The sequence below is a fragment of the Lemur catta genome, chromosome 3, assembly GCF_020740605.2.
Source record: "Lemur catta isolate mLemCat1 chromosome 3, mLemCat1.pri, whole genome shotgun sequence".
NCBI lineage: Eukaryota > Metazoa > Chordata > Mammalia > Primates > Lemuridae > Lemur > Lemur catta.
Window position 1 is genome coordinate 86,052,598 of NC_059130.1, and position 27,871 is coordinate 86,080,468.

General features: G+C 37.1%; 1 protein-coding gene across 2 annotated transcripts; it reads left to right on the forward strand.

Moving 5' to 3' along the window:
- On the forward strand, positions 1–25,372 carry TMEM59 (transmembrane protein 59). 2 transcript variants are annotated; one of them, XM_045547961.1, is made up of 8 exons: positions 1–463; positions 5,344–5,449; positions 6,941–7,035; positions 9,972–10,124; positions 11,688–11,769; positions 12,633–12,717; positions 16,939–17,047; positions 24,724–25,372. In XM_045547961.1, exons 1-8 carry the CDS (start codon positions 275–277, stop codon positions 24,877–24,879), a joined length of 975 nt encoding a protein of 324 aa, XP_045403917.1. In that variant the 5' UTR covers positions 1–274; the 3' UTR covers positions 24,880–25,372. The 2 variants fall into 2 exon arrangements, with proteins under 2 accessions (XP_045403917.1, XP_045403918.1); XM_045547962.1 differs by having other exon boundaries at positions 11–463; positions 12,636–12,717.
- The last annotated feature ends 2,499 nt before the right edge of the window (positions 25,373–27,871 follow it).

Consider the following 27,871-nt stretch of genomic DNA (forward strand, 5'->3'; position numbering starts at 1 on the left):
AGCATGCCCCGCGGAGGGACGGCGCCTCGGGGCGCAGGATCGCGCTAATACTCGCGATGGTTGGATCTACCTCCTCTCGGCGGTCCAGGAGACGTTCGTAGTCAGAGGTGGGGCAGGAGGCGGCAGTTTCAGGCGGGCCAGGGCGGGGCTGAAGCTACAGCGGAGGCGGAAGCTGTGGCCTGTGGGGCGGGGAAGGGGGCTGGCCCCAGAAGGAGGAGGAAACCCTGAAAAGAAAACAGCAACCGGCTGAGCTGCTGTGACAGAGGGAAACAAAATGGCGGCGCCGAAGGGGAGTCTCTGGGTCAGGGCCCAACTGGGGCTCCCGCCGCTGTTGCTGCTGACCATGGCCCTGGCTGGAGGCTCGGGGACCGTTTCGGCTGAAGCGTTTGACTCAGTCTTGGGTGATACGGCGTCTTGCCACCGGGCCTGTCAATTGACCTACCCCTTGCACACCTACCCCAAGGTAGGCCCATCCGAACCGGGCTACGACCCTTCCCCGACAGTCCACCTCGCCGCTCCCCTCACCTATGTCGGCTCTGGGAACCTGGCAGTTGATTCTGCGGTTCAGCCGCCGTCTCCCACCTGTGTAGTTCCTGTTTTCCTCCGTAATCCTGCCTGCACCCTGTTCCTTCTGTGGTTACCGGAACTTTGTACTGCACTACCTGTGATAGGCTGGGGGACACAAAGATGAGAAAGACCTGATCCCTTTCCTCTGGGAGCCTACGACGCACAGGGGAATAGAGCGTTCAGCGGGTGGAGGATACCGCAGATTAATGCAGGGTCCTCACCTTCAAGGAACGTAAGGGGGGATGGGGAGGGAGGCATAGATAGGCGAGTCCACAAAAGATTAATTCATAACCCGTGTTTACTGAGCGCCTCTCTGTGCCAGGAGCGCAGTCTGTTCGGGGTGTAAGACGAGTAGACAATTCCACTATAGTACGAAAGTGTTAAGGAGTCAGCCCAAGGAATTTTAAGACGCATAGGAAGGGCTTTCTGCCTGTGTTGAGTTACTGTGTGCAAGGCGCTGCCAGTAGGGACTGAGATGTCTTAGAGAAGAAGCAGTTAGGTTTCTGTCTTCAAAAAACAACTATTCACTGCAGAGGACAGGCATGGGGAAGGGAGAGAAGAAACGAGACTGCCCTCAAGAGGGAGTTCACAGCTTAGGGAGGAGAGTGACCCTACCCTCACTTCCTGCCCTTCCCACCTCAGCTGCTGTCTTACGTTTAATTCAGTACCCCTTCTCAAGTTGTGTTTTCAGTTTAAGAACTCTGTTTACTTAACATTTTAAATTGCTTGGTGACTCCTTCCACACCTTCCCCACATATAATTTGAGTGTATGCCCTCCCCCACCTTGGTGTATAAGAGGTTTTGTTGATGCTGCTGTTTTTCTTCTTGTTTTTCCTTCAACTCCTGTATGCAATTTGCTTAACCGTTGTGGCTAGCCTTCTGCTCTCTTAAACTACAAAGTGGCTATGAAGGCAGTTCCAGTGAAGTTTAGTATGTTCCATATTAGCAAGCCTTTGAAATGAAAATTCTAAATGCTATCACTTTCCATGTTTTGTTTGCTGCTGGGTTTAACATTGCGTGAGGATTATCAATTTTCAAAAAAAGTGTGGGAGAGGGGTTTATTCTAAATTTTTCAGAGTCAGAGATTAATATGTTATTCGAGAGAGAAATGAGAAGTTCTGACTTCCAGACTTAAATCAGTGTATACTGTCCCTAACTACATTATTTTCTTCTCTTCCTAAAAACTTATCATTAAGAGGAGTGATCGTATGAGGAAACTCACTAATACTGAATTAGCTTGGAATTGCACTGAGACTTATTTTGTATCATTCTAGTGTTTGTTTCCTTTTTTGAGATTCCTAGCAAATTTGTAGTATGAACCAAAATGCTGGGAGAATAATTAAATAATTTGAAAGGATATACGTTCCTGGAACCTTTAGGTATTTTTATAATATCCACTGGTTTTTAACAATTGGTGTGATACCTATAAATAATCTTATTTATTAAAGCTGTTCTCACCAGGAACTATAAATCATATGGCTCCCTATATGCCCTAGACTTAAAATTTATTGACTCTCTACTATCTGTTAGCCAGTGTGATGGGGGATTTATCCTACCGGTATCCCTAGTTCTCAAAACAACCCTGCAAAATAGGTTTAATAATTGAGGAAACTGAAGCTCTGAAAGGTTAATTGACTTGCTAAGGTCACATGGCCAAGAAGTAGTGGAGTAGGAATTCAGTCCTAAAACTGGCTACACTCTGCTGCCTCCTATTAATAAAGTTGCATTAAACATATTTAATTATTTCACTGATTTCTGTTGGCTCTCCAAATTATTGTGCTCTGTGCTTCAAGAAAAAGCAACGTGTATTGTAAGAAATTAGGTGAATTTACAAGCTCACATAGCTTCTGTTGGTGTGATATTTGTAACTGGCAGATAGAAATCTCATTTTAATGACTTTTTCAGAACTAATTTGTTGCAAGAAAGTAGAATACCTGTTTGTAAGTAGTTATTTTAAAATTATTGTTATATTCTTTATTTGTCCTCAGGAGTATAATTGCACAATTTGCCTAGGTTCAAATACAAGAGACATACGTCATGTTAATAACAACGCTAAGTAGAGCCAGCTTGGTCATTGTTTAGCAGAGTGTGTGCTATGGAATCATACAAACCTGGGTTCCATTCCCAGCTCCAGTGTTACTATCTGTGTGTCCTTGCTGATCACTTCTCGTAACTTCATTTTATCACTTGTAAAAAATGCCTCACACCTTGCAGAGCTAGTGTGAGGATTAAAGATAAATGTGCGACACTCTTAGCACAGTGCCTAACACACAGTGACAGATAGTTATTTCTTCCATTATATGTTATAAAATCAGTTTGATGTGTACAGTATTAATAGTGCTGAATAATGAAAGAATAGTTAGCTTGACTTAGCTCAGGATAAAAAAAGTATATAAAAACTATAGATAGTATCATTGAGGGACCTTCTAATTATGAACTTAACTGGTATTCAGTATGGTGGGGAACACCATTTATTTCTTTGTGCCTTAAATCAGAGGAGATAAATTTTATATAAGCTTCCAGTAACTTGGGATACATAGGGCATGAAGTATTGGAATAATATTGTATGGAACATGGAATACTTAGAATAAGGGTATGATTCTTGATAGCTACCAATTGTGTGCTTACTTTTTGCCAGGTGTTGCATAATGTTAAGTGTTAGCACAGTGACACATTGTGGATGCTTATTAAATATGTTATTAATGTTATATCTATTTATTAGATAGTATGACATAACATAATGCTATTGTATATGTAAATGTAATCCTCCTAATAGTCAAGAATTGACATCAGGCCTGTGGTGGCTTATACCTGTAATCCCAGCACTTTGGGAGGCTGAGGTGGGAGGACTGCTTGAGGCCAGGTGTTTGAGACCAGACTGGGCAACATAGTGAGACCCCATCTCTAGGAAAATAAAATGGTGGTGTGTGCCTGTAATCTCAGCAACTCAGGAGGCTGAGGCAGGAGGACCACTTGACCCCGGGAGTTTGAGGTTGCAGTGAGCTATGATGATGCCACTGTCCTCTAACCTGGCTAACAGAATGAGACCCTATCTTAAAAAGAAAGAAAGAAAAAGAATTGATATCAATATTGTCCTCATTTTACAACTAAAGAATCAGAAAGATTAAGTAACTTGCCCAAGGTTGTACAGAATAAGAGGTGAGGCTGAGCTTCAAACCAGGGATGATTGATTGCTGAACCGAGGCTCTTCACCATGCCTTATGGTTTTCTCATATTGGTACTGGATGACTTATTAAGTTTGTTTAACAAAAGAAAGCATACCAGAAAATGAAATGGCATGTGGTATAACTCGTGCTAATGAGGTCATGCTTTCTCTGTGCAATATAAGGTAATATGTGGTGATCCAAAGACATGAAAGAATTCTTTAACTGTTTTACAAAGCTTGCAAAAGCTACTCAGGTATGACATTTACCTTAATTGTTAAAATTCTTCAAATTTCACCTTAACAATAAATGCAGCTAGAACTGAGGTCCAAAAATGTGCTATCTTCACAGTTGTGTAATAAAGCTTATTTAATATTAGACTGCAACCATCTCTTAATGGATTGTTGCTACTGCATAAATTTTACTAATCCTTCTACTGGAAAGAAACACAAACCTTTGTATCCCATTGGTTGCTAACTGGTATATGCACCTGCTGTTTCCTTATTAGGTGCCTGCCAGTTTGTACACTGTGGATCACACAGTAAGTTGAGGGGGCTCTCCCATATGCACTAGTTTGTTTCCAATACTACATGTATTTTATCAAAAAAACCAGTTGAAGACATTTTTATTAGTCTTACTAAGTAGTTAATATTTTCTAGTAATGAAGAGCTATATGTCCATTCTATCTTGAACTCCCACACATAGGCAATGATGCCTGTAATTGTTTTCTGTTTTAAAAATCGAGAACCTGAAGCCTTGGGGCCACATGTGGCCTTCTGGATCCTTGAGTCTGGCCACCCCCCAGTGGAGGGGCCACACTTGGGGATCCAGAGGGCCACGTGTGGCCTTGAGGCAGTAGGTCCTCCACCCCTCAGGTACTGTATTAGGAATAGCTATCTTCCAGAATTTTTCCAGAACTCCAGCGGTTTTGAGATAATAGCGATTATCTCCTTTTATGATGAAAAATGGAGATTTGGGTAGGTAAAATAACTTGTGCATTCACTCACCTAGAAGTTTTGATCCAGATCTGACTGACTGCAGTGGCCTTTCCCATATGTCTTACGTTGGCTCTTGTTTGTGTTTTCAGTTAAAGTAAGCCAAGTTTTAAAAAATCCTTTCAGATAAACATTTTTATAGATGCACACCTCACTTTGTCAGGCTCTTGTGTCACCATTTGCCATGGGAAACTTGTCATGATATTTTCCTGATAAGCCTGGTGATTTATATAAAGACAGATGTGGCAGAAGTATGCCACTGGTCCTAGGGTACTTGCTTGTTCCTTTTTACCTCTGTTAAAGTTCCAATTATGTCACCATTGATTTTATTTTCAATTTTCCCCCCATAAATTTTGACAAAGCATATGGAAAAGTGGTGGTGTTTCGAGCAACTTGGCTTTTTTCCTGGTATCACTTTTAAAATAAGGAACTAAAACCTCTATATGGCAAAGGTCTTGGGTATTACCTGGTTCCTATCATTTTTTTTTCTTTCAATTATAAAACTTATTGGATGGTTTATAATAAACTCTACTAAATGTGCTTTTTTGTTGACCTATTTTTTTCCTGAGAGAAAAATGGTAATTTTTGGTAATCTTCCCTATTCTTGAACTCCGTAGGAAGAGGAGTTGTATGCATGTCAGAGAGGTTGCCGGCTGTTTTCAATTTGTCAGTTTGTGGATGATGGAATTGATTTAAATCGGACCAAATTGGAATGTGAATCTGGTAAGATGCTATGCTAACATCAGCTGTATGTAACATTGGTGTTTTTTTTTTTTCAGTTGTGTTATACTTTTTAAGTACTTTTGTTAGAAAAATGACAAACATTGTTTAAACTAGTTATCCAACATATTGTAATTATGAATTTAGAATTTTAGTAGCTGTTGCTAGAAATTTCATGGGCTTTAAATTTCATCTTTTTGTTTAGGCAGTGTTTATTTTGTACTGTAGATAGGACACCTTTGTTTAACCAAGCATTCTGCTTAGACAAAAATGGTAGTAATTACCCTACTTGTAATTCATCACTACGTTTTCACAGATAGTATAATTTTCCTAAACCTTTCAATCATAGGTTAGTTGATTTAGCTCCAAGTTTTTTACTGAATCAGGCCTTTGACTCAGTATTTAATAGTGTATTCTTTGTTGGTCATGCCATTAAAAAAAGTAACCAGAGGTTTTGTCATCTGTTAAACCACTTTTACCTTGTACTGAAAGACATGTGTTTAATAAAAGAAACCTGTAATCAGGACACAATTGACACATTTAACTTTATAAAGAACTACAATGGAATTTTCTCCATTCATTACACTTTATTCAGTGTAGAAAGAGGGGTCTTTTCCCTTGTCACTATGCCATGGCTCACATCCAGTCTTCTGTGAAATCATAACCTTATTTTTATGGCTCAGTCTTCTGAATGGTCATCTTTCTATTGTGCTTAATGCTGTTTAGTTTATTATCTAGCACCTCTGAGAAATGTATTACAAACGCTTGATTGAGTTGGGAAGAAAAATAAAATTGTTATAGTGGTGAAGTGTTATATCACAAGAAAGAACTAGATTTAATGAACTAAATGAAAAGAATATATCTGCTGGACACTCAATTTCAACTTTAGAATCACCTGCTGTAGAACATTTTCTAGTTCAGTTTTCTTAGAATTTAGGGTGTTAAACTGATTGCTTGTCTTATTTTTCCCTTGCCATATGAATATGCTTCCCTCTCAACTAAGCAATTCAGTTCTTAACAGTACCACCATCCATTTGCATAAATTACTAAAATACATTATTTCATTCAACCCCACGCAGTAGGTGGTGGTATTTCCATTTTAGACATATAGAAATCAGTAGCCTGAGGTTAAACAGCTCAGCTTGAGTCACATACACACCTAACAAATAATGGACCCAAAACTTTCCAGGATGCCAGTCTAGTCCTTTTCCCACTGCACAAACCTTACCTGTGAGGATCCCCTTATTTGAATGTCATCAGATAGCTAGAGCCTAGGTGTGTAATTAATAGGTTTATACCTGGAACATTTCACTTGTGGGAGGGAGACAATATGGAGTGCTATTAAAATAATTACCAAATCTGGAAATTTGTATTGATGAAATGCTGTTTAAGTATAAGAAATTATAAAATGCCAAATCCCTTTCTGTTCTTCCCCTTTTCTTTCTCTCTCTCTGTTTTCCTCTTTTTGGTAATTTGACTATTTTTCTCTTACAGCATGTACAGAAGCATATTCCCAATCCGATGAGCAATATGCTTGCCATCTTGGTTGCCAGAATCAGCTGCCATTCGCTGAATTGAGACAAGAACAAGTACGAAACAATACTGCCTTTCAAAATTGCCTGTTTAATAGCATTGACTTATATTGCTTGAAGTATTTATCGCCCACTTGATCCTATTTTAATGTTATATTTTCAGCAAACAAAATTATATTTGCAAATAGAAGTCAGTTGAATAATTACTTTTGTATAATGTCTTACTGTTAAAAATTATTTTTATTTCATAATCTCATTTTTTTCTCACAGTCCAGTGAAGATATTATCCCCATTTTACATATGAAAAAACTGAGGCCCAGAGATACTGTATTTCAGAGTCCTTTTTCCTCCATCCCAACTGAGATTGCCTTAACTCAGATCATCATCATTTCTTATCTATATTACTAAAATAACTTCCAAAGTGTTTTTCCACCTTAACTCTCTCTAGTCCATCCTTTACTCTGTATCCATACACTTTTTTTCCTAAATAGAAATCTCCCCATGCCATTCTCCTGTCCTATATAATTCAGTAGCTCCCAATTACATACAGGTTTAAGACCAAACTGCTTATCACAACCTTGCTCCTGATGACCTATCCACTGTCATCTCTTAAAATTCACTACCCCTCATACTCTGTACTCCACACATACTGAAAATTTCTTAATTTTATTAATTTTTGCAAAAGAAATACGGTCACTTGGTACAAAACTCAAAAGATAAAGAGAATATACATATAGCTAAAAGTCTCCTACCCCTGTGTCCCTTAGTCATTCAATTTTCCTTCATTAATGTTGCCTGAGTTACCAGTACAGAGGTATTTTAGGCATATACAAGGATATGCATACATATGTTTTGTGAACGTAAGTATATATAAAGAGCTACTCAGTCTTCGCCCTACATAATATTCCAAATGGATGTATTTTATTTAGGTAGTCTCTTATTTGTGAACATGTAGGTTATTTCTAATCTTTTTCTTTTATAAATAATGTATATTTTGCACATTTGTGGGTATACCTACAGAAAAAAGTCATAGGAATAGAATTGCTGAGTTAAGAGATATATGCATTTTAAAATTTTATTTCATTTTATCTTAGAGATGGGGTCTCGATATGTTGCCCAGGCTGTCTTTGAACTCCTGGGCTAAAGCAATCCTCCCACCTCAGCCTCCTTAGTAGCTGGGACTACAGGCATGCACCTCTGTGCCTGGCAATATATGCATTTTTAATTTTGAGAAATAGAGTAAAATTGCCCTCCATGGAATTTGGTCCGATTTTTTAAATTGCAGTATAATTCACATACTATAAAATTCACTTTTCTAAAGTATTCAGTTAAGTGCTTTTTAGTATATTCACAATGTTGTGCGATCATCATCACCATCTAATTCCAGAATGTTTTCATTACCCCAGAAAGAAATGCTGTACTCATTAGTAATCACTTTCCTTTCCTCCTCCTCCCATAACCCCCAGCAATGTACTACTTTTATTATAGTTTTAATTTGTGTTTCTCTTATTATAAGTAACATTAAACATATTTTCAAATGGTTACAAGGCATTAAACATTTCAAATATTTAAGTCCTTTTTCTCTTAATTTGTATACAAATGAACGGTTCTTAATTTTTATAATATGACATGCTATTTCAGTGCTTCTTTCAATGTTTCTTCTACTCCCTATCTGCCTAGTGAATCCTGATACCAGCAAATGTCATTTCATTTGTGAATCCTTCTTAACCCCCTCTCAACCCAGTTTGGATTAGGTACCTTTCCATGTATATACATAAGTGTGTTTGTATAAAATCACCCTGTGTCACCTTGTGTTTAACCTCTGTCCTATAGAGATTACACAGACTAAACACAGGTATACATTGATAAATAAAATACACATAGTAGGCTGGGTGCAGTGGCTCATGCCTGTAATCCTAGCACTCTGGGAGGCTGAGGCAGGGTGGAGGGATTGCTTGAGATCAGGAATTTGAGACCACCCTGAGCAAGAGCTAGACCCTGTCTCTACTAAAAATAGAAAATATTAGCCAGGTGTGGTGGTGCACGCTAGCAGTACCAACTACTCAGGGGGCTGAAGCAGGAGTTTGAGCCCAGGAGTTTGAGGTTGCAGTGAGCTAGGCTGACACCACGGCACTCTAGCCCAGATGACAGAGTAAGACTCTGTCTCAAAAAAATAAACAAACCCCCCGGCCCCCCACACACACATGGTCCCTGATCTCTTTAAATTTATAATGTTAGTAAATGCTTACTCAGTGAATTAATTCTGAGTATGTATCTTCTGATTTAAAAAACTCTCTCTCATACCCCGTGATGCCTTTATAGCAGAACCAAAAAGCTATCCCTAGATTCAGCAAATGGCATACCAGGGTTACCAGTACAGAGGTACTGTGTTCTGGAGGGGCCCAGTGCTGCTAAATAAGTTAAGAAGTCAGAATTGGAGGGGAGATGATACCAATTAATGTTAAAATCTTATCAGTAGCTTGCTACATATATTCAGCCTGTAAATTTTCCCCTCACCCTGCCCTGTTATCACATGCCTACTATTTATGCATGTATTTTTTGATTGATTTTTTTACCTTCCTCTTTTCCATTGATTTTCACTATAGCATGATTTATTCTGCACGAAAGCACTAAAGATGAGAGTGGTATGATTTGTCCCTTCCCATTCTACATCTTGAGACATTGCTAGTCCTTATTTAATCATATCTTAAGAGTCTCCACATTTTTGGACCTGATTCAAACAAAAGCCTGTTATTCTGATAGAGGTGACAGAGCTTATAAGTATATTTGGTGGCAAATTAGCCTAGGATTTTAAATTTTACTGTAGTTAATTTGCATGGATTACTAAGAGTTCATTCTGATGCTAATGATTATGGTAGATTTATTTAATTGTTTATACCTTGTCCCAATAAAGATTTCAGGAATCTTGATAATGTTCTTGTGAATATACCTATGTAAAAAATAACATATTTCTCATGATTTTTGTTTTTAAGCTTATGTCTCTGATGCCAAAAATGCATCTACTGTTCCCTCTAACTCTGGTGAGGTCATTCTGGAGTGACATGATGGACTCTGCACAAAGCTTCATCACCTCTTCCTGGACTTTTTATCTTCAAGCTGATGATGGAAAGATAGTTATATTCCAGGTGACAACTGTGCTTCATAGATTCATCTAAATGCCAACAACAGTAAATGTGTATGTCTTAAATGAGTTTCTTGGCATAGACCCATGTATTCAGTCACTTACAAATATTTATCATCAAATAATAATTACTTACTTGACCTACATGAAAACACTGGGCATCAGAATACAGTTTGATTACCCTCCCCTCTGCTCATTAGAAGGCATATCTAAAGCCCACTAGTTCTTCTCTAACCAGAATTCTGAGTCTTCTAAATTTTATAGTGAAATTGATGAAATTTATGGTGAGATTGATACAATGAAATCTTTAGATATGAGAGATAATAATTAATATACTTTGAACATAAATAGCGGCATAGGTGATCACACATGATATTAGAGAAAAGTGATTGACATAATTTTTAGTTGTTTATAGTACTTTTCCTCATAACTCTTGTAAAGAGAACTTGTTGAAGAAGTATTTTGCCTAGAGAGGTAACTTTTCTCCTTTCTCATCATTTACCATGTGATGTGATAATAATTGCTATTTCTTGGAGGTTGTGTTGTACTAGATATTATCTCAAATCTTCAAATAAATTTATGAGGTATTATCCCTATTTTATTGATGAGGAAGCTGAGAGGATTGCATTTAAAGTCATGCTGCCAGTAAGTAACAGAATTAGGCTTCAAACTCGGGGTACTTGAGCACCAAGGCCCATATATCACCCTACTGTGCTGTCATCCTTTTAATTCAGTAATTGAATTCCTCAAATTTACCAGTGGCACTATCTTCCTCTCAGGTAATAAAGTGAGCCTTTTAATTATTAGGGCTAATTGAGTGGCTTACCATATGGCTAATATGTGATTTTTAGCACTATCCTGAGCCTTGGGTCCTGTCTACTTAATTTGGTAATAAGTAAAAGCAGGAATTTTCTCTCTTTAAACTCAGGAACAAGGTCTATGTCCTAAAACAACATACATCAAAGCTTAAGTTGACTCTCAGAGTGGAGCCTCATTCATTCCTGATTAGATGTGACATTAGCTCTGTTTCTCTCTAGTGTCTGCATGAACTTCAGTATAACTGGAATGGAAAAACCCCCATTCCAGAGGATCAGAACTGTAAAGTATGGAGTGTTTGTCTATAATTTATGAATTGCTCATACTTAGGACGAATGGAATGTTTCAGATGAGAAAAAATAGAGATAATATATGTTTAGCCAAAAGTTTGGCCATCTGCTAAATTATTCCTGATCAACTAGAATTAGAACTCATTTTTGCAGGGTATGCTATTTAATATAGTATGTCATAATTTGTCCCTCTCTTCCTCTTTTAAAAAAAGTGTTGTCAGGAAGTTAAACTGACTAAATAGTTGATGGTGCCAGAAATCTGTTTCTTTGCAAGGCACTGGATCTGATGTTTAGGAAGTGCAATTAAAATATATTGTGGTTAATGTGTTTTATTTTTCATACTGTACTTCTGTTACTTTTTCTCAATTTAAATGTTTATAGAGATGATGTGTTATAGAACTTGTTACTGAAAAAAGCTTTAAGAAGTACAAATGACTTAATTGCTTTCATTATCATTTTAGTCTAAGCCAGAAATTCAGTATGCACCACATTTGGAGCAGGAGCCTACAGATTTGAGAGAATCATCTCTAAGCAAAATGTCCTGTAAGTTTTATTTTATTTTAAGTAGTTTGGATAAAAACATTAGCAGTCAAATCTGGTTGTAGTAGAATTGGTTATGTATTTGTTTTTATGCTAATGGAAGATGAACAGATAATTTCTAAAATAGTGGTTCTCAAACTTTAACATGCATTAGTATTTGGAGAGCTTGTTAAAACACGGACTGCTGGACCCCACCTTTAGAGTTTCTAATTTGCCAGATCTAGGAGGGGATCTGAGAATTTCCATTTCTAACAAGTTCCAGATTTTGCTGATGCAGCTGGTCCAGGGACCACACTTTGAGAATATTTAGTTTACTTCAAAGGATGTTTTGAGTATGAACTAATCAAATATTCTGGTATTTCCCAATAAATTATCCAACTACCCTGAAAGTATGAGTCCCTATTCTATTTTTATTTCCATGCCAAAAGTGAATTTTAACTTATAGGAACATAAAACATCAAGCTAAAACAGAGCTTACCATTTAAAACTTACTAGCTCATACTTTATTTTATTAATAGGTCCTCATTTATTAGCCTTCTAGTTATTTTAGTGAGTGGAAGTTGGTGGATAATGGTAGCACATAATATAAAAACATTTTTAACTTTAATTAGAATAAACCAAATTCAAGCCCACATATAATTAAATAGAAGGCATCAATGTCAATAAGAATGTGAAAGTAAAACAAGAATCCCATAATGTGGTAGAATATCTATTTAATATTTGGTTTTGATGTGCCAGAGGAACTGGCACACATTATAAAAAGTATACTTACACAAACAACTGGATATCTGTAGGCTTTATCTAGAAGTAGTCATAACTAGCTTTTGGGATATAGGATATCATAAACTTGTACCTTATTATTTCAGTAGATCTGCAAATGAGAAGTTCACAGGCACACAGGAACTATCTTGAAGATGGAGAAAGTGATGGCTTTTTAAGATGCCTCTCTCTGTATGTATTCCTTTTTATTATGTATATAGGAGATAAAATCTGATTTGTATTAGATGCATTACTTTTATTATTTCAAAATTATATTAGCAGTGCAGAAGTAAAAAAAATCTTTTTATCTTTTCCCTTCCAAACTTGTACTTTTAGACATTTTTTGTTTGTTTAAAAGGTAATATGCATATTACTTTAGTAAAACCCAAGCAGGTAATTTTTTCACAGTACAAGAGCATTCTTCTTGTTAGGATTCCTTGATTTATGGTAAGAAATGTGACATTTAAGTTAAATTTAAAGTATGTCTGAATGGGTTGGGGGTCAGATTTTTATTTTTGTTTTTATCAGGGTAGCGAGATATGAGGCTAGAGGAGCTATAGAGGACTATAGATTAAAAAGGGCTTTGTATTCTGTGCTATACTAAGGAATGTCAACTTTGTGCCAGGAATTCTTAAGGGTAAGAGGGAAATGCGGGCAGTCCGCAGTAATGGCTACCTTATGCCCTCCTAGGAAGGAATATCAAGCCTTCTAAGGGCAAGAGGAGGGTCTTATCAGAGTATACATGCCTCCACTCCTCCATGGAGTTTTGATATGAGCCTTCCCTCACACTTTCACACCCCTCCCCCTACCAAAAAAGGAAAAAGACAAATACAGTTGGCCATGTTCTCTGTGTCTGATACCAGGACAAACATTTCAGTACAGTGGTAAATAAGTCCTTGCTTCACAATGTGTGCACTCTAGTGGGCTGTTCTATCTCAAGTGTAATACTACAGTAGTCCAGACTGCATGCTTCCTGGAATTTCTTATGATAGAAATAGTTACTTGAAAGGTTTTATCAGATATTAATAGAGTCATATGGAACTTAAAAATTAATACCTTGTACTGAACAAAACGTTTCAAGACTCTGTGAAAAGATGAGAAATTAATTAAATTTTTTCTTTCTTTCGTTTCTAAACCTGCTTTTTGCTTGTGCAAAAAAGGGCAGTTTTTTTCTCTTCAATATTTAGGATATTTTGATATTGTTATAGTTTGATATTTGATGAAATCTAAGTAATCATCTAATCTTAGAATTCAATATTGTACTACCTAACATCCTATTGGTAACATATTGCCCATTAACATTTTGTCATTATATATTGTTCTCTTATTTTATTTATTTATTTATTTATGAGACGGGGGTGGGGGGGTGGTCTCATTATGTTACCCAGGTGGGAGTGCAGTCGTACAGTCATAGCTCACTGCAACCTTGAACTCCTGGGCTCAAGTGATCCTCCTGCCTCAGCTTCTGAAGTAGCTGGGACTACAGTCTCATGCCACCATGACGGCTAATTTTTTTAACTTTTTTATAGAGATGGGGTCTCACTGTGTTGCCCAGGCTGGTCTCAAACTCCTCACCTCAAATGATCCTCCTTGGTCTCCCAAAGTGCTGGGATTACGGGCATGAGCTACTGTACCCAGCCTTATGTTGTTCTTTAAATCTAGCACTTTAAAAGTAATTTTGTGAATGTTTAACTTAAGAAACAACTGACTTTATAACTTGAAGTTTATTCCTTAGAGGTTTCTGTGCACAAACATAAATTATTATAATATCCTACATCTGAATAAAAAGTATTATCTTTTTAAATGTTTGTTCCCCTCAGTGATCTCATTTGACTCTTAGAACAATGCCCTATGACAAGTAGGGGGATCAGAGAGATAAATTGACTATTATATAGCCTCTATGTTAAAATCTAAACCTAGTTTTTCTAATTCTTCATCTTCTACTCATCTAATTCTATAATAGGTGTCTACTTCCTAAAGTGTTATGATTTTTCCATGACTGCATGTAAGATCACCCAGTCAGTTAGTGGAATCTGGTCTTTTGACTCTTATTGCAGTGCTACTTTTTTTTTTTTAGAGACAGGATCTCACTCTGTCACTCAGGCTGGAGTGCAGTAGCACTATCTTAGCTCACTATAACCTTGAACTCCTGGGCTCAAGCCATCTTCCCACCTCAGCCTCCCAAGTAGCTAGGACTACAGGTGTACCACCATGCCCTACTACGTTTTTTTTTTTTTTTTTGGGAGACAGAGTGTCACTTTGTTGCCCTGAATAGAGTGAGTGCCGTGGCGTCAGCCTAGCTCACAGCAACCTCAAACTCCTGGGCTTAAGCAATCCTACTGTCTCAGCCTCCCGAGTAGCTGGGACTACAGGCATGCGCCACCATGCCCGGCTAATTTTTTTATATATATTTTAGTTGGCCAGCTAATTTGTTTCTATTTTTAGTAGAGACGGGGTCTTGCTCTTGCTCAGGCTGGTCTCGAACTCCTGACCTCGAGTGATCCACCCGCCTCTGCCTCCCAGAGTGCTAGGATTACAGGCGTGAGCCACCGTGCCCGGCTCCCGCTACTTTTTAAAATTTTTTATAGAGGCAGGGTCTTGTTATGTTGCCCAAGCTAGTCTCGAACTCCTGGCCCCAAGAGATCCTCCTGCCTCAGCCTCCCAAAGCAGTGCTGCTTTTTATTGTATTAATACTACATAGCTGTAATGGAGGCATCCTCATCTCCAGAATGGAAATTGAGGTCACGCTCATTTCTTCACTTGTCATTTTTTTTTGGAGAGTTTATTTTGTGCCAGACATTGTGCTAGGGACTTGGGACCTAGAAAAGATGTTCAGTATCTGCCTCTAAGATGTTCAGTATCTGCCTCTAAGGAGTTCTCAGGTCTAGACAGACATGGAAATAATGAACATCACAATAATGATTGCTACACACACACACACACACACACACACACACAGTACAAGGAGTCACAGTACAAGGAGTCTATGTAAGCCTACTAGTCCACTGTAGATTTCAAGGGAAGAAAAGATAGAAATAAGTCTTCAGTGATGAATAGAGATTTTTGCTAGTTGTAGCAGAAAATTTATTAAAAATATTTTTTAGATATACTGGCTTTATGCTGAATGTGTAAAGTACATTACTATGTATGGAGCGTAAAGAGTCAGAAATTTGACCAAACCAGGTAGACAGGAACCAGATAGGAGTGGGAAAGTAATTAAATGTAAGTGTCAGGATAGATTAGAGGACCAGGTTGGAAAGTTTTGGTAAATCAGGCAAGCAAGAAATTATGAAGCTTGAATTGGGGCAGTGGACAAGGAGAACAGGAAATAATGGCGATAGTTGAAAATCTGTAGGGTGTAGTAACATTTTGTGGTGGTGGTTGAAGAAGATGGACTCTAAGATGAGTCCTCATTTTCTGGCTTAACAAGTTACTACTGGAATCCAGATATCAAACATATCCTTCTCATTTTATGGAAGTAAATTCCTTAGTACCCAGTTTTAGGCCTGGAATATGTAGAGAAACATGGGTATTTTTTCATTAAAAATATTTTTTACTCTATTATCTTTCTAAATTGGAATACTTAAAGCATCGTATAGAAGTTTCCTGCTTTAAGCTGCAGTGCATTCTCCAAAATCCATCCCTATTGCTGGGAGACAGTGACTGTGCTTACTGTTCCCTTAGCATGTTCAATTATGAAAAAACTCCCAATTGCTGATTCTCATAACTGGCCTTTTACCTAAGATATTTTAATCATAAGGAAAATATAACTATCTCTTTACTAAGATATGCTTTAATAGTTACAGAGTGCCTCATAATAGATATGTTCTTTTAAATTGAAGTGTAAGTAAATTGTGGCAAAGTAAATATTTGAAATGTTCTAGGGAAGCTGACTTCTGGAATCCTGTTGTGAATGGTATAAAGCAAATGATCATTTTAAAGTTTACCTATTTTATACCTTAACTTTTTAGGATATTGGGTTTTCTTAAAATGAGTATCATAATACCTTGCAAAATAATATGTGACATTTGTATAATAGTGTATACAATTTATAGGACACTTTCATTTGCCTTATCTCATTTAGTAATTAGAAAATATTCTTGACAGTACTTTGGTTTAATTTTATGTATTTAGCAGAAAGTCAGTATGTCTAATTTTATTATTACTACTATTGAATTGATATAGCCTAGTTACAGAAACTTTAGAGGTGGAGAAAAAGGACATTATACTACCCTAATATATTAGCTATAATTAGAGTATTTCCTTCTATAAATATTTTTTGAGTACACAAAGCTTTAATTGTACTATTGAGCTTAAGTACATAAGGTCGATTGCCTTTAATTATTAAGAATCTTCTGTTTCTTATATTATGAAATTTTAATATGACTTGATTTTTTTTTTTTTTTTTTCCAGTAACTCTGGGTGGATTTTAACTACAACTCTTGTCCTCTCGGTGATGGTATTGCTCTGGATTTGTTGTGCAACTGTTGCTACAGCTGTGGAGCAGTATGTTCCCTCTGAGGTAAATTTAATTCTAGCTCTTGGACCATTTAAAGTATATGAAGATGGTCCATATACTATCTTAAATGCCTTATTTGTTTAACTAGAGAAACAAGGCCTCTCTACCAATAGAATGAGAAGATTTGGTGGTTTTAATGTGGTTGAGGTTGGCACACATGAAAATTACGGATTCGTAGTACAAGAAATGTTGTTCCCGGTTTTCTGTGATGCTAACCGCAAGGGTGACATATATGTTGATGGGCTTGAGTAAAGTGTCTCTACTTGGCTCTCTGAGACTGAAATGAACCTGTTGGCATCAGTTTCTAAGATCTAAGGAGGAAGAGACTTGTGGAACTACTTAAAATTTTAATTTAATAGCCACGAATGTTAAGGAGCAATTGCTGCTTTAAAAGCAGCAACACTGGAGTGTTTGACTTTGAGTTATTTTGTTCTGGATCTAACCCTGAGAGAGATGGAAGACATTGTGACTTCCTTGGTAATTAAAATTTAGTGGGCCCAAGAAACATAACTGTTAAGGTAAAGGATTTTTGTTTTGGGGAAAGGCTATAATTTGATGATTCAATTTAGCTTTCAAGAGAAGAAAGTAATTGATATAACTAAATATAGAATAATAATGTTTGTCAACATGAAATCCAGCTGATATAAACTTTTTCTCTTATGCCTCCAAAATGACATAGAAAACGAAAAGAAAGGAGGGAAATTAAAATAGAACATAATAGTAAGTCATTGGCATGTGCCTCACATGGTGCTTGAACAACTATCTTATTCTAAGAGACTGTGAAGATATGTTTTAATATAAAATTTACATACGAATAATGATGAAGACAATATTATGTTTAATATTTTTTGTTAAGGTGATATAATTGATATAGGCACTTAGAAACTGGTACAGGATAATGTTGATAACTAATACTTACATAGTTTCTTTTTTGCCCAGGCTGAAGTGCAGTGGCATGATCATAGATCATAGCTCACTGTAACCTCAATCACCTGGGCTCAAGTGATCCTCTTTCCTCAGCCTCCCGAGTAGCTGGGCCTACAGGCATGCACCACCGTGCCCAGCTAATTTTTTTAATTTTTTGTGGAGACAGGGTCTCACTATGTTGCCCAGGCTGCTCTCAAACTCCTGGCCTCAAGCAATCCTCCTGCCTCAGCCTCCCAAAGTGCTGGGATTACAGGTGTAAGCCACTGTGCCTGGCTGAGTTTATTTCTTTAGATTGACAACTCTCGTGTTTTTCCTGTATACCATCTTGCCTATGGCTGATAAGGTATTTAAACGGCACAAATAATAACTGTATAAGTTGTTAAGGAAAGCAGAGACTATATGCTGGGATGATCAGATAAAGCTTTTAGATAATGGAGGTCTTGACCTGAACTTTGAAGAATGTGTAGTAAGGTATGGATTAGCAAAGAGGAGGGTGGATAATTTTCCCTGGTACAAACAAGAATAATAAACTATTGGGGAAGGACTGTAAGGAACTGACCAGATTAAAATAATTTACATTGAGAAGTTAAATGAGTAAAATTGGACTGGATTGTGAAGAACATTAAAATGTGAAAGTTATGGAGAATGAGTAAATTTCTACAGTACTCATCTGTTTATGATATGAATGTACTGATAACATCCTCTTGCAATATCACCTACTTTCATTCTCTGAGGTCCATATTTTAATCATTTTATTGTTCCTGATGTAGCTGAAATTGTGCATCTTACATAGGATTGCCTTTGCCTATTACTTCCTTTTGCACTGTCTCATACACTCTAAATCCTCATGGCAACAAAGCTATAAACCTATGGTAATAAATCTTTGTTGACCACCCCCTCCCCAGCCTGTGACACTTTGTTCCCTTCATTATATTTCTGTTTCTTTTCCTTACTCCTAGGATGCCCCTTGTGAAAAAAAGATACACATAGACATTGGTCTGACTCTGGCCATTGTCAGGGAAGAGACTGAATGGCTGGCTTCAGATGGAATTTACCTTGATAAATTCACCACAGCCTGGATTCTGGTCCCCAAACTTGGTGACTAATGTTGAGCACTTCCTACTAGGCACTGTTCTAAGTGTTTTCTGTGAATTAGCTCATTTAATCCTCACAGTAACCATGTGAGATGGCTGCTGTTATTATCCCCAGTTTCCAAATGAGCAAACTGCAAGAGAGAGTTTATTATTGCCCCAGTGTCACATACCAGTAAGTGGTAGACCCAGGATATGAACTCAGATAGCCTGGCTCCAAAGCCAGTGCTCTTTAATTTTCTTTCATTAGCCTGGAATCATAAATAGGGGAGTTGATTATGTAATATCCTGTGTGCCCTCTTTGATGCTAGGAAGATTGGGACCACATGGTTCATGTTTTTGAGCCAGGATGCTCAAATTCTCTCTTATCTGAATAGTTCTTCGATGTGCAGTTCATGGTTTGCCCTCTCTTGTCTTACTTGACTTATGCAAGTGACCTCCTCTTTTGGTGTTGCTTACACATATCAATGCCTCTCATTATGATTATGGTTATATCTTGTAGACCTGGGGGATCTCTTCCTTCCTTTCAGGTGACTCTTGATCTTTCCCTTTCTTTTAGCTGATCTCTCTGCTGTGATAATTTTTTTTTGATTGTATAACTTTAATGTTGTGAGAAATTTTCTCCCCTTCCAAGTTCTTTGGGGAACACTTCACTGTTCCCATATATGCCCCCTAGACCCACCCCTGTGATCATAATGCATAAGCATTAACAGTGTACTTGGAGCCCTGTTATCTGCTGGTATTAATACATTCCCTTCATATATGTGCCCCATGGGCATCACTTTCTTGCTTTTCTCTAGAACTCTTTTCTTTCTGTCCTTAACAATTAAAGTTCTGGCCATACCCTCAGAGAGTCTATGCTTTTCTAAGGAGATACATTTTCTAGAAAAATGTGTGGAAAACAGCCATTTGAATACACTACTTTTAGGCTTTAAGTATTTATTATAAAAATATTATATACTTAGTGTGGAAATTTATAAAGTACATATACAAAGCAGAAAATAAAATCACTCATTCTGTCATCCAGACCTACTATTGTATTGCCGTTAGTGGATTTCTTTTCAGTATAAACAATTTTTACTACCTATTAATATTTTTTATTTTAGACTATTACAGTGTAAATACTCCACCCTTTCCTGGCATTTTCTCCTTTGTTCACTGTAAAAATAACTTAGAATTTAGCATTACAAAGTTATTCAGAGGCTGGGCATAGTGGCTCACGCCTGTAATCCTAGCACTCTGGGAGGCCAAGGCAGGAGGATTGCTTGAGCTCAGGAGTTTGAGACCAGCCTGAGCAAGAGCGAGACCCCATCTCTACTAAAAAATAGAAAAATTAGCCAGGCATGGTGTTGCATGCCTGTAGTCCCAGCTACTCGGGAGGCTGAGGCAGGAGGATCGCTTGAGCCCAGGAGTTTGAGGTTGCTGTGAGCTAGGCTGACACCACGGCACTCTACTCAGGGCAATGGAGTAAAACTGTGTCTCAAAAAAAAAAAAAAAAAAGTCAGGTTTTCTTGGCCAAAAGTCACCTATTTTAAAACTTTAATTTCATAAAGCTTTTTCATGGGTTTTATTATCGGAACATAAGTTATTTCTGGTCCCTCCAGAGTAACATGACACTGTATTTTATTAGTAAGTTCTATGAGTATAGCTCATCTATGAGCAGTGTTATTTATATTTTGTTGTATCATTTACATATATGATCTTGTGTTTATAAGCAATCATAAGCCTGCTGAGAGAATGTGTCTGTGTTCATTATGGGCCTGGTACCCTTGGAGGTCACACATGAAATATAAAAAGCTTCTGTTTCAATTACTGTAAACAAAGCTTAAAATGGTAGTAATAGATATCAAGAATGTGGTCTTAGAAACTTGTGAGCAGCTTTATTTTTTCTTATAGGGAAGCTCTGAAATAATTATCTTTAGCGTGCTTTACACATAGTAGATACTCATTGTATCATTTGATTGTAATGGCCAGAAAGAGGTGGCAAAGAATTTCATTTCCTTGGCTGATTTCGAAGCAGTGTAATTTGAGTGACTTAACTTATAAAGATTTTGATCTTCTCTCTCCTTTTTCTTTTTTCACATTTATGTTGTCATTTTTGAAACCTCATGGGATGAAGCTTTCTCTTGTTGAGCTATCTATTTTAGATAAAGAATTGTCACTCATGGTGGTCCTCGTCAGGCAGGCCAAGCTTGACATGAGAACAGGGTTCAGCATGATTAGATACTCCGTTCTAGAGACCAAGCAGCCTCAGAAATTTATTATAACAACAGGTGGTGATGATAGATGCTGCCTCAGTGTTCTCTGTGCTTTTTTTTTTTTTTTGGCCTTTTCTGGAAGAGCAGTACTCTAAGCTATTTGTCCAGACCATAATCATCTAATTTCATATGGTCAGTTAAGAAGGGTTTAAGAAGACTCCTGATATTATTCAGGTTAGTAAATCACATACTTTTATGGATAACCTGTTATGTGCCAGGCCCAGTTCAAGGAATTGGAGATATAATGAAGAATAAGACCAAGAACTTTGCTCTTTTGAAGCTTTAAGTCCCATAGCAGATTTAGACAATCAGAAAACAATATAGGTGCTACAGCTTCTTAATCCAAATTCTGTTAAGAAACTGAACTTTAGAAAAGATTTAAGTAACTTATCTAAGATCACATAACTAGTTAGTGCCAGAGCCAGGCCTAAAGCCTAAATACACATTTACTACTTAAATTTATTTTTTAACTTTTAGAAATAATACATGTGGTATAAAATTATGTCTTCTTCTTCCTCACTTCTTAGATAAACCACAGTAATTTTTAAAAATTGTCCAGGTAGTTACCATTTTAAAATTTTATCTTCTGTTTTTTGTTTTATCAACTTTAGACATTATCTAATATCTTCCTACTGAAGGATGAGGAATTTAGTTCCCTTACACTATCTCCCACATCACTTTCCTCTCTTCCCCTTTTGGTTTTTTTAATGTATATTTTTATTTTGTCTACTTTTCATGATTACTTTATAAATATCTGTTGACACCTCATTGCTACTTTTCCTTCCTCCTTTCTTCCCACACTATCTCAATTTTCATTACTTATTATGACCCTTGACAATAAAATATAAATATTAACTCTTCTGAATTTATATTTCCATGCTTTCTCTGTAAGTTGATTTGAAAAAATTATAATTTACAATGTAATAATTTTATAAATATTCACAGTAGAACCAAATACTGTAATTGGTGATTAGAGTCATGTAAAAGCAAGTGTAAACCTGAATACTTAAAGATTTCCCAGGAGAATCTTCCGAATACCTCCACTTAATCCTTTTGTTTGGTTATAGCTTTCTTCCCAGTTTCTGGGTCATGTCAACTGCTACTTTTCTTGTATTCTATGTGGTTTTCTTTCAGGTACTCTTTACTTTTGGTAGACCTACCTCCTTAAGTAATTGTTTTCATAAAGAATACTTGGGTGGTAAACTTTGCAAGTTCACACTTTTGAAAATACCTCTATTGTATCCTTGCATTGGATTGATAATTTGAGTGGATACCGTAGCCACAAAATCACTGTACATACTAGTTAAATTATCCGTATACTCCCATTTACTTTTCTACACAGATTTTACTTTCTCCCTATTCTTTTTTTAATTATTATTTTAAATTGACAAAAATTGTATATATTTATAGTGTACAACATAATGTTTTGCTATATTATATATATGTTGTGGAATGGCTAAATCAAGCTAATTAACATATTCTTTACCTCATATACCATTTTTTTGTGGTAAAAACATTTAAAATCTATTCTGGTTAGCAATTTTCTAGTATACAGCACATTGTTATTAACTCTAGTCACCACATTCCACAAAAGATCTCCTGCACTTATTCTTCCTGACTGAAATATTATATCCTTTCACCAGTATCTCCTCAGTCTTCCCACTCCCCGCCCTGCTTCTGTAGCTTCTTCTGTGTTGATGTTTGAAATCATTGAAACAATTCCTGGTTCCTGTTTCAGGTCTTTAAATGTTGTTAGGTAGAGTTGGGCATGTTTTTCTTTCAATGTCCGACAGCAAATGGTCACATGTTATTTCTGGGTTTTAAAGAGGCCATTTTAGATCCATGTCCGGGCTGGGTGTGGTGGCTCACACCTGTAATCCTAGCACTCTGAGAGGCCGAGGTGGGAGGACCGCTCAAGGTCAGGAGTTCGAGACCAGCCTGAGCAAGAGCGAGACCCGTCTCTACTAAAAATAGAAAGAAATTATCTGGCCAACTAAAAATATATATATAGAAAAAATTAGCCGGGCATGGTGGCGCATGCCTGTAATCCCAGCTACTCGGGAGGCTGAGGCAGGAGGATTGCTTAAGCCCAGGAGTTTGAGGTTGCTGTGAGCTAGGCTGACGCCACGGCACTCACTCTAGCCCAGGCAACAGAGTGAGACTCTGTCTCAAAAAAAAAAAAAATAGATCTATGTCCAATCCATTAACCACTGAATTTGTCTTGAAGATACTCTCTTACTGCAAAAGCATGAAGTACTGGGACTATTGAGGATAATTGTTGCCTGGAGACAGTAGTGCAGTAGACCGCATGTTAAACATATTCAAGCAAGCAGCCATCATGACAATCACTTTTAGAACATTTTCATCACTCAGAAAGAAAACACATACTCACTAGTAGTCGCTCCCCATGTCCTCCCAAGCAACAGCACCCCCACCCCCAACCATAGACAACAAATATGTGATCTCTTGTGACTGAGCTCTTTCACTAAGCATAACGTTTTCAAGATTCATCCATGTTGTAGCACGTGTCAGTACTGATAAACCCTTTATTCAGGTCCTCTTCATTCAGTATCTTTTAAAAGCACCTTTCTAATGTCAAGTACTTCTGTGTGGTTCTTGCTTTATAATCTAGTCAGTTGCCCTGCCAGTGATGTCAGCACTCCAGTTTCTAACTTACAGATTCAGAGATTTGTTGCTGTATGAGTTGATTAACAACAAAATCTATCCCATTTCTTAATAAAGACTTTTCACTTTTGCTACTTTTCATTTTTTCTACCTAGACAGACATACGTATAAGTAAACCTACTCTTAAAAGATATTAGATATTACCATTATAGTCGAGTGAGTTTTATGACATTTGCAGTCATAAAACTTCTGTCCATGCTTTCATTCTTTTGTTTTTGTAACTTCTTGAATATGATAGTAACAATTTGTTTATGAAGACCTTTCTATCAGTGTTGGTGTATTCTTAAAATAGCATATATCATTTTCCATATATGCTAAGTTAAAACATTTAGTAGCTGAAAAACTTGCAGCAAATTATTTTACCGCTTGGTAGGAGAGCTAAGATCTTAAAGGACCGGATCATTTAAGGCATCCATTGGACATGCAGAACCAGTGTTCTTCGTGTAACCATACTAACTCCAACCTAACTTAAACCTAAGCAAATTTTCTTGATACTCGATGAATTTTAAGTTGGGACATGTGGAAAAGCTTTCTTTGGCCATCCATTGAGAGTTAATCACATATCTGTAATGCTTTGTGGAAAAACGTTCTTCATTCTCAAAGATGTTTATAGAATTTTTTTAGCCGAATATCCATAGATTAAATTGTTATTTGAAGACTTACTGGGAGAGATTACTAATTATCCAAATTACTAATGTGCATTGGTTTTCTTTTGCAGAAGCTGAGTATCTATGGTGACTTGGAATTTGTGAATGAACAAAAGCTAAACAGATATCCAGCTTCTTCTCTGGTGGTTGTTAGATCTAAGACTGAAGATCATGAAGAAGCAGGACCTCTACCTACAAAAGTGAATCTTGCTCATTCAGAAATTTAAGCTTTTTTTTTTTTTTAAGAAAAATGTAATAGACATCTAAATTTTCATTCCTCATAGAGCTCTTTGAAATTATTTCATTGGATATAGGCCTTAAGAAATCACTACAAAATGCAAATAAAGTTACCCCAATCTGTGAAGACTGTTTTTGCTATAACATTACCTGTATTTTTTTTTTCTAGTAATTTAAGAGCTGGATGTTTGGGATTGTATTTTTATTTTACTAATATCTGTAGCTACTGTAATTGTTATTTGCTTTTTTTTTTTTTTTTTACTTTCTTAGCCAAATTCCATAAGCTGATCATTGTTCTTCCTTACCTCCTATCATGAGACTGTCAATTACCTTAGTTAATCAGCTGAATACTTAGTAGGATATAATGCTTCTGCCCAGAAATGGTCCACAAACCTGTAATTTGAAATTTAGCAGGCAATGTCCTTTAATGACACTACATTTTCAGTTATATTGAAATGAAATTAAAATTTATTTGCATAATTATGTGCTGAAATTTGAGTATCTGATTTTCCAGCTCTTCCCTTCCACCCCTACCAATCCAAAAAAGAATTATGAAATTGGTATATAATGTGATGATCAGGGACCATGTTGAAGCAAAATGATCCTCTCAGCAGTACATTTTATGTTATTTTGCACAGGCTGTAGGTTTTTGTTGAATGAGTCTTTTCAGAGAACTGTTTTTCTCAGCATATCAAGTATAAGGTAAAGATATTTTCAGAGATATTTTCATTTTGACAGTAAGAATTACTCTCATGATGCAGAATTACGTATAGATTTTACTAGGCAAAAGTTAGTGTTCTTACCATTTCTTTGCCTGCAGTAATATACATTTAAAAATATGAGTGATATCAGGTAACATAATACACTAGAATCTTAATATGATTCAGTATCATTATACCATGAAATTTTTTGTTTGTTTTTTTGAGATGGGGTCTCACTCTGTTGCCCAGGTTAGAGTGCATAGTTCACAGCAACCTCAAATTCCTGAGCTCAAGCCATCTTGCTGCCTCAGCCTCCCAGGTAGCTGGGACTACAGGTGTGTGCCACTGTGCTCAGCTAATTTTTAAATTCTTTGTAGAGACAGATGTCTCATTATGTTGCTCAGGCTGGTCTCGAACTCCGGGCCTCAAGCGATCCTCCCATGTCAGCCGCCCAAAGTGCTAGGATTACAGGTGTGAGCCACCGCATCCAGCCATGAAATGTTAAATTTGCAAACCAGTACTTTCCTTAATCACAAGGGCATTGCTAACAACTGCAGTAGTGCTGTTTGAAGAGTTAGAAAGTTGCCAACACATCCAGATGGGGAAGAGAGTAAGTCTAAGCAGTCATTGTCTCTTTCTTATTTTTGTGAGAAAACATGGGAACTCTATATAAAATGTGGGGAATGGATTGGAGTTACCTTTAAAAAAAAAAAAAAAAGCCCTGTTGGCTCATCTCTCATCAGTAGTGTGCACTTAGGGTCCCTACTCAGGCACAGGTATAACTGTAATGCGTCCAGTGATGCAAACTGAGGGGGAAATATACAGAATGCTGCTGCCTTATAGCAGTCAGAGAGCCCACTGTTAGGAAAGGCCTCCTTTATTAAAAAAACAATAAAATATCTAGATAAGAAGAAGCAACTGTATAATTGCCCTATATTCTTTTACCTTCCCTTGGCTTTGTTTCTCTTTGCTTCCTGAATGAAATATGCCTGAGATGCCTTCATTCCTCTTGAAAGTATTGAACCAGGTTTAGACATTATTTCCCCAGTTGTTTATAAGACACAATTCCTTATATGTGGAAATACCCAGTCATTCCTGATATTTAGTAGGCACTCAAACATTTGTCTCCTTTTTATTTTAGCATGATTAAACCAAACTGATATTTTCAAAAAAGGTTTTACTTTAAAAAGAAAAAAGAGGGAGGCTGAGGCAGGAAAGATCACTTGAGGCCAGGAATTTGAGGTTGCAGTAAGCTATAATGATGCCACTGCACTCTAGCCCAGGTCACGGAGCTGAGACCCTGTCTCAAAAAAAAAAAAAAAAAAGAAAAGAAAAATTATCCCGCCAAAAAGCATACAACATAAAAGTGTTTCTGATCTTGAAAATCCCAACCAAAGCAACAAAACTGAGCCTCCAGGCCCCTTCTCCCAAGGTAATGGTTTTGCCCTTAGATGGGCCCAGCTTTGCTTAGCTCCTCGTTTTCCTAAGACAGGCATTATCTTCTGTGCAGCAGCATCTTCTTGAGCATCTTGTCTTGGTCCCAGGCAAATTCTCAACTCTTGGGTCTTCAGTTCAAACCCCCTAGACTCCTAAGTTTCTTCCTGGTTCAAGTCCCTCATCTAAGAGACATACTAATTCAGGCAATCACTAATGCATGATTTAGGCCCAGATTCCAAATCTGTTCCCAAAACTTCATGGGCACCTTTTATTTAAGGTATTAATATATTTTTTGGTAATTAGGAATTGCCAGATTATCTGTTCTGTCTTGTCTCAGAAATTCCTATGATGCATCAGCAGGCAATCTGAGCTGCTAAGCAACACATAAAACCCTGTATTGTCTGAGCCAATACTCCATCCAAAAGCAAGCAATTTACCCTGTTATTAGTCTGTCTCTGTTTTCTTAAATGAGCCATTTCTAATATGATTTTGTAAATATATGAAATAGCTCCATTATAATTTTTGTGGACTCTTAGATGTCTTAGGACCACATGTTGGGAATCTTTGTTCTAGAAGTTTCTAGTTAACCGCCACCACCACACCAAGGCAGTGATATTGCCCAGATACCCTCTTATAGATCCACAGTTAACTATTCGCCAACCACTTAGTCTGAGTGCCAGACCCTGTGCTAGGTGATAGGACTGCAGTGAGACCCAGTGCCTGACTCCAGTTGCTCAGAGTGCAAAGGAGACTATTATTAATGTGGTAAGTGTTATGACCAGATAAGCACTGAGTACTATGGGAGCACATGGGAGACCTCTCTAACTTCTGGGGGGAAGTGATA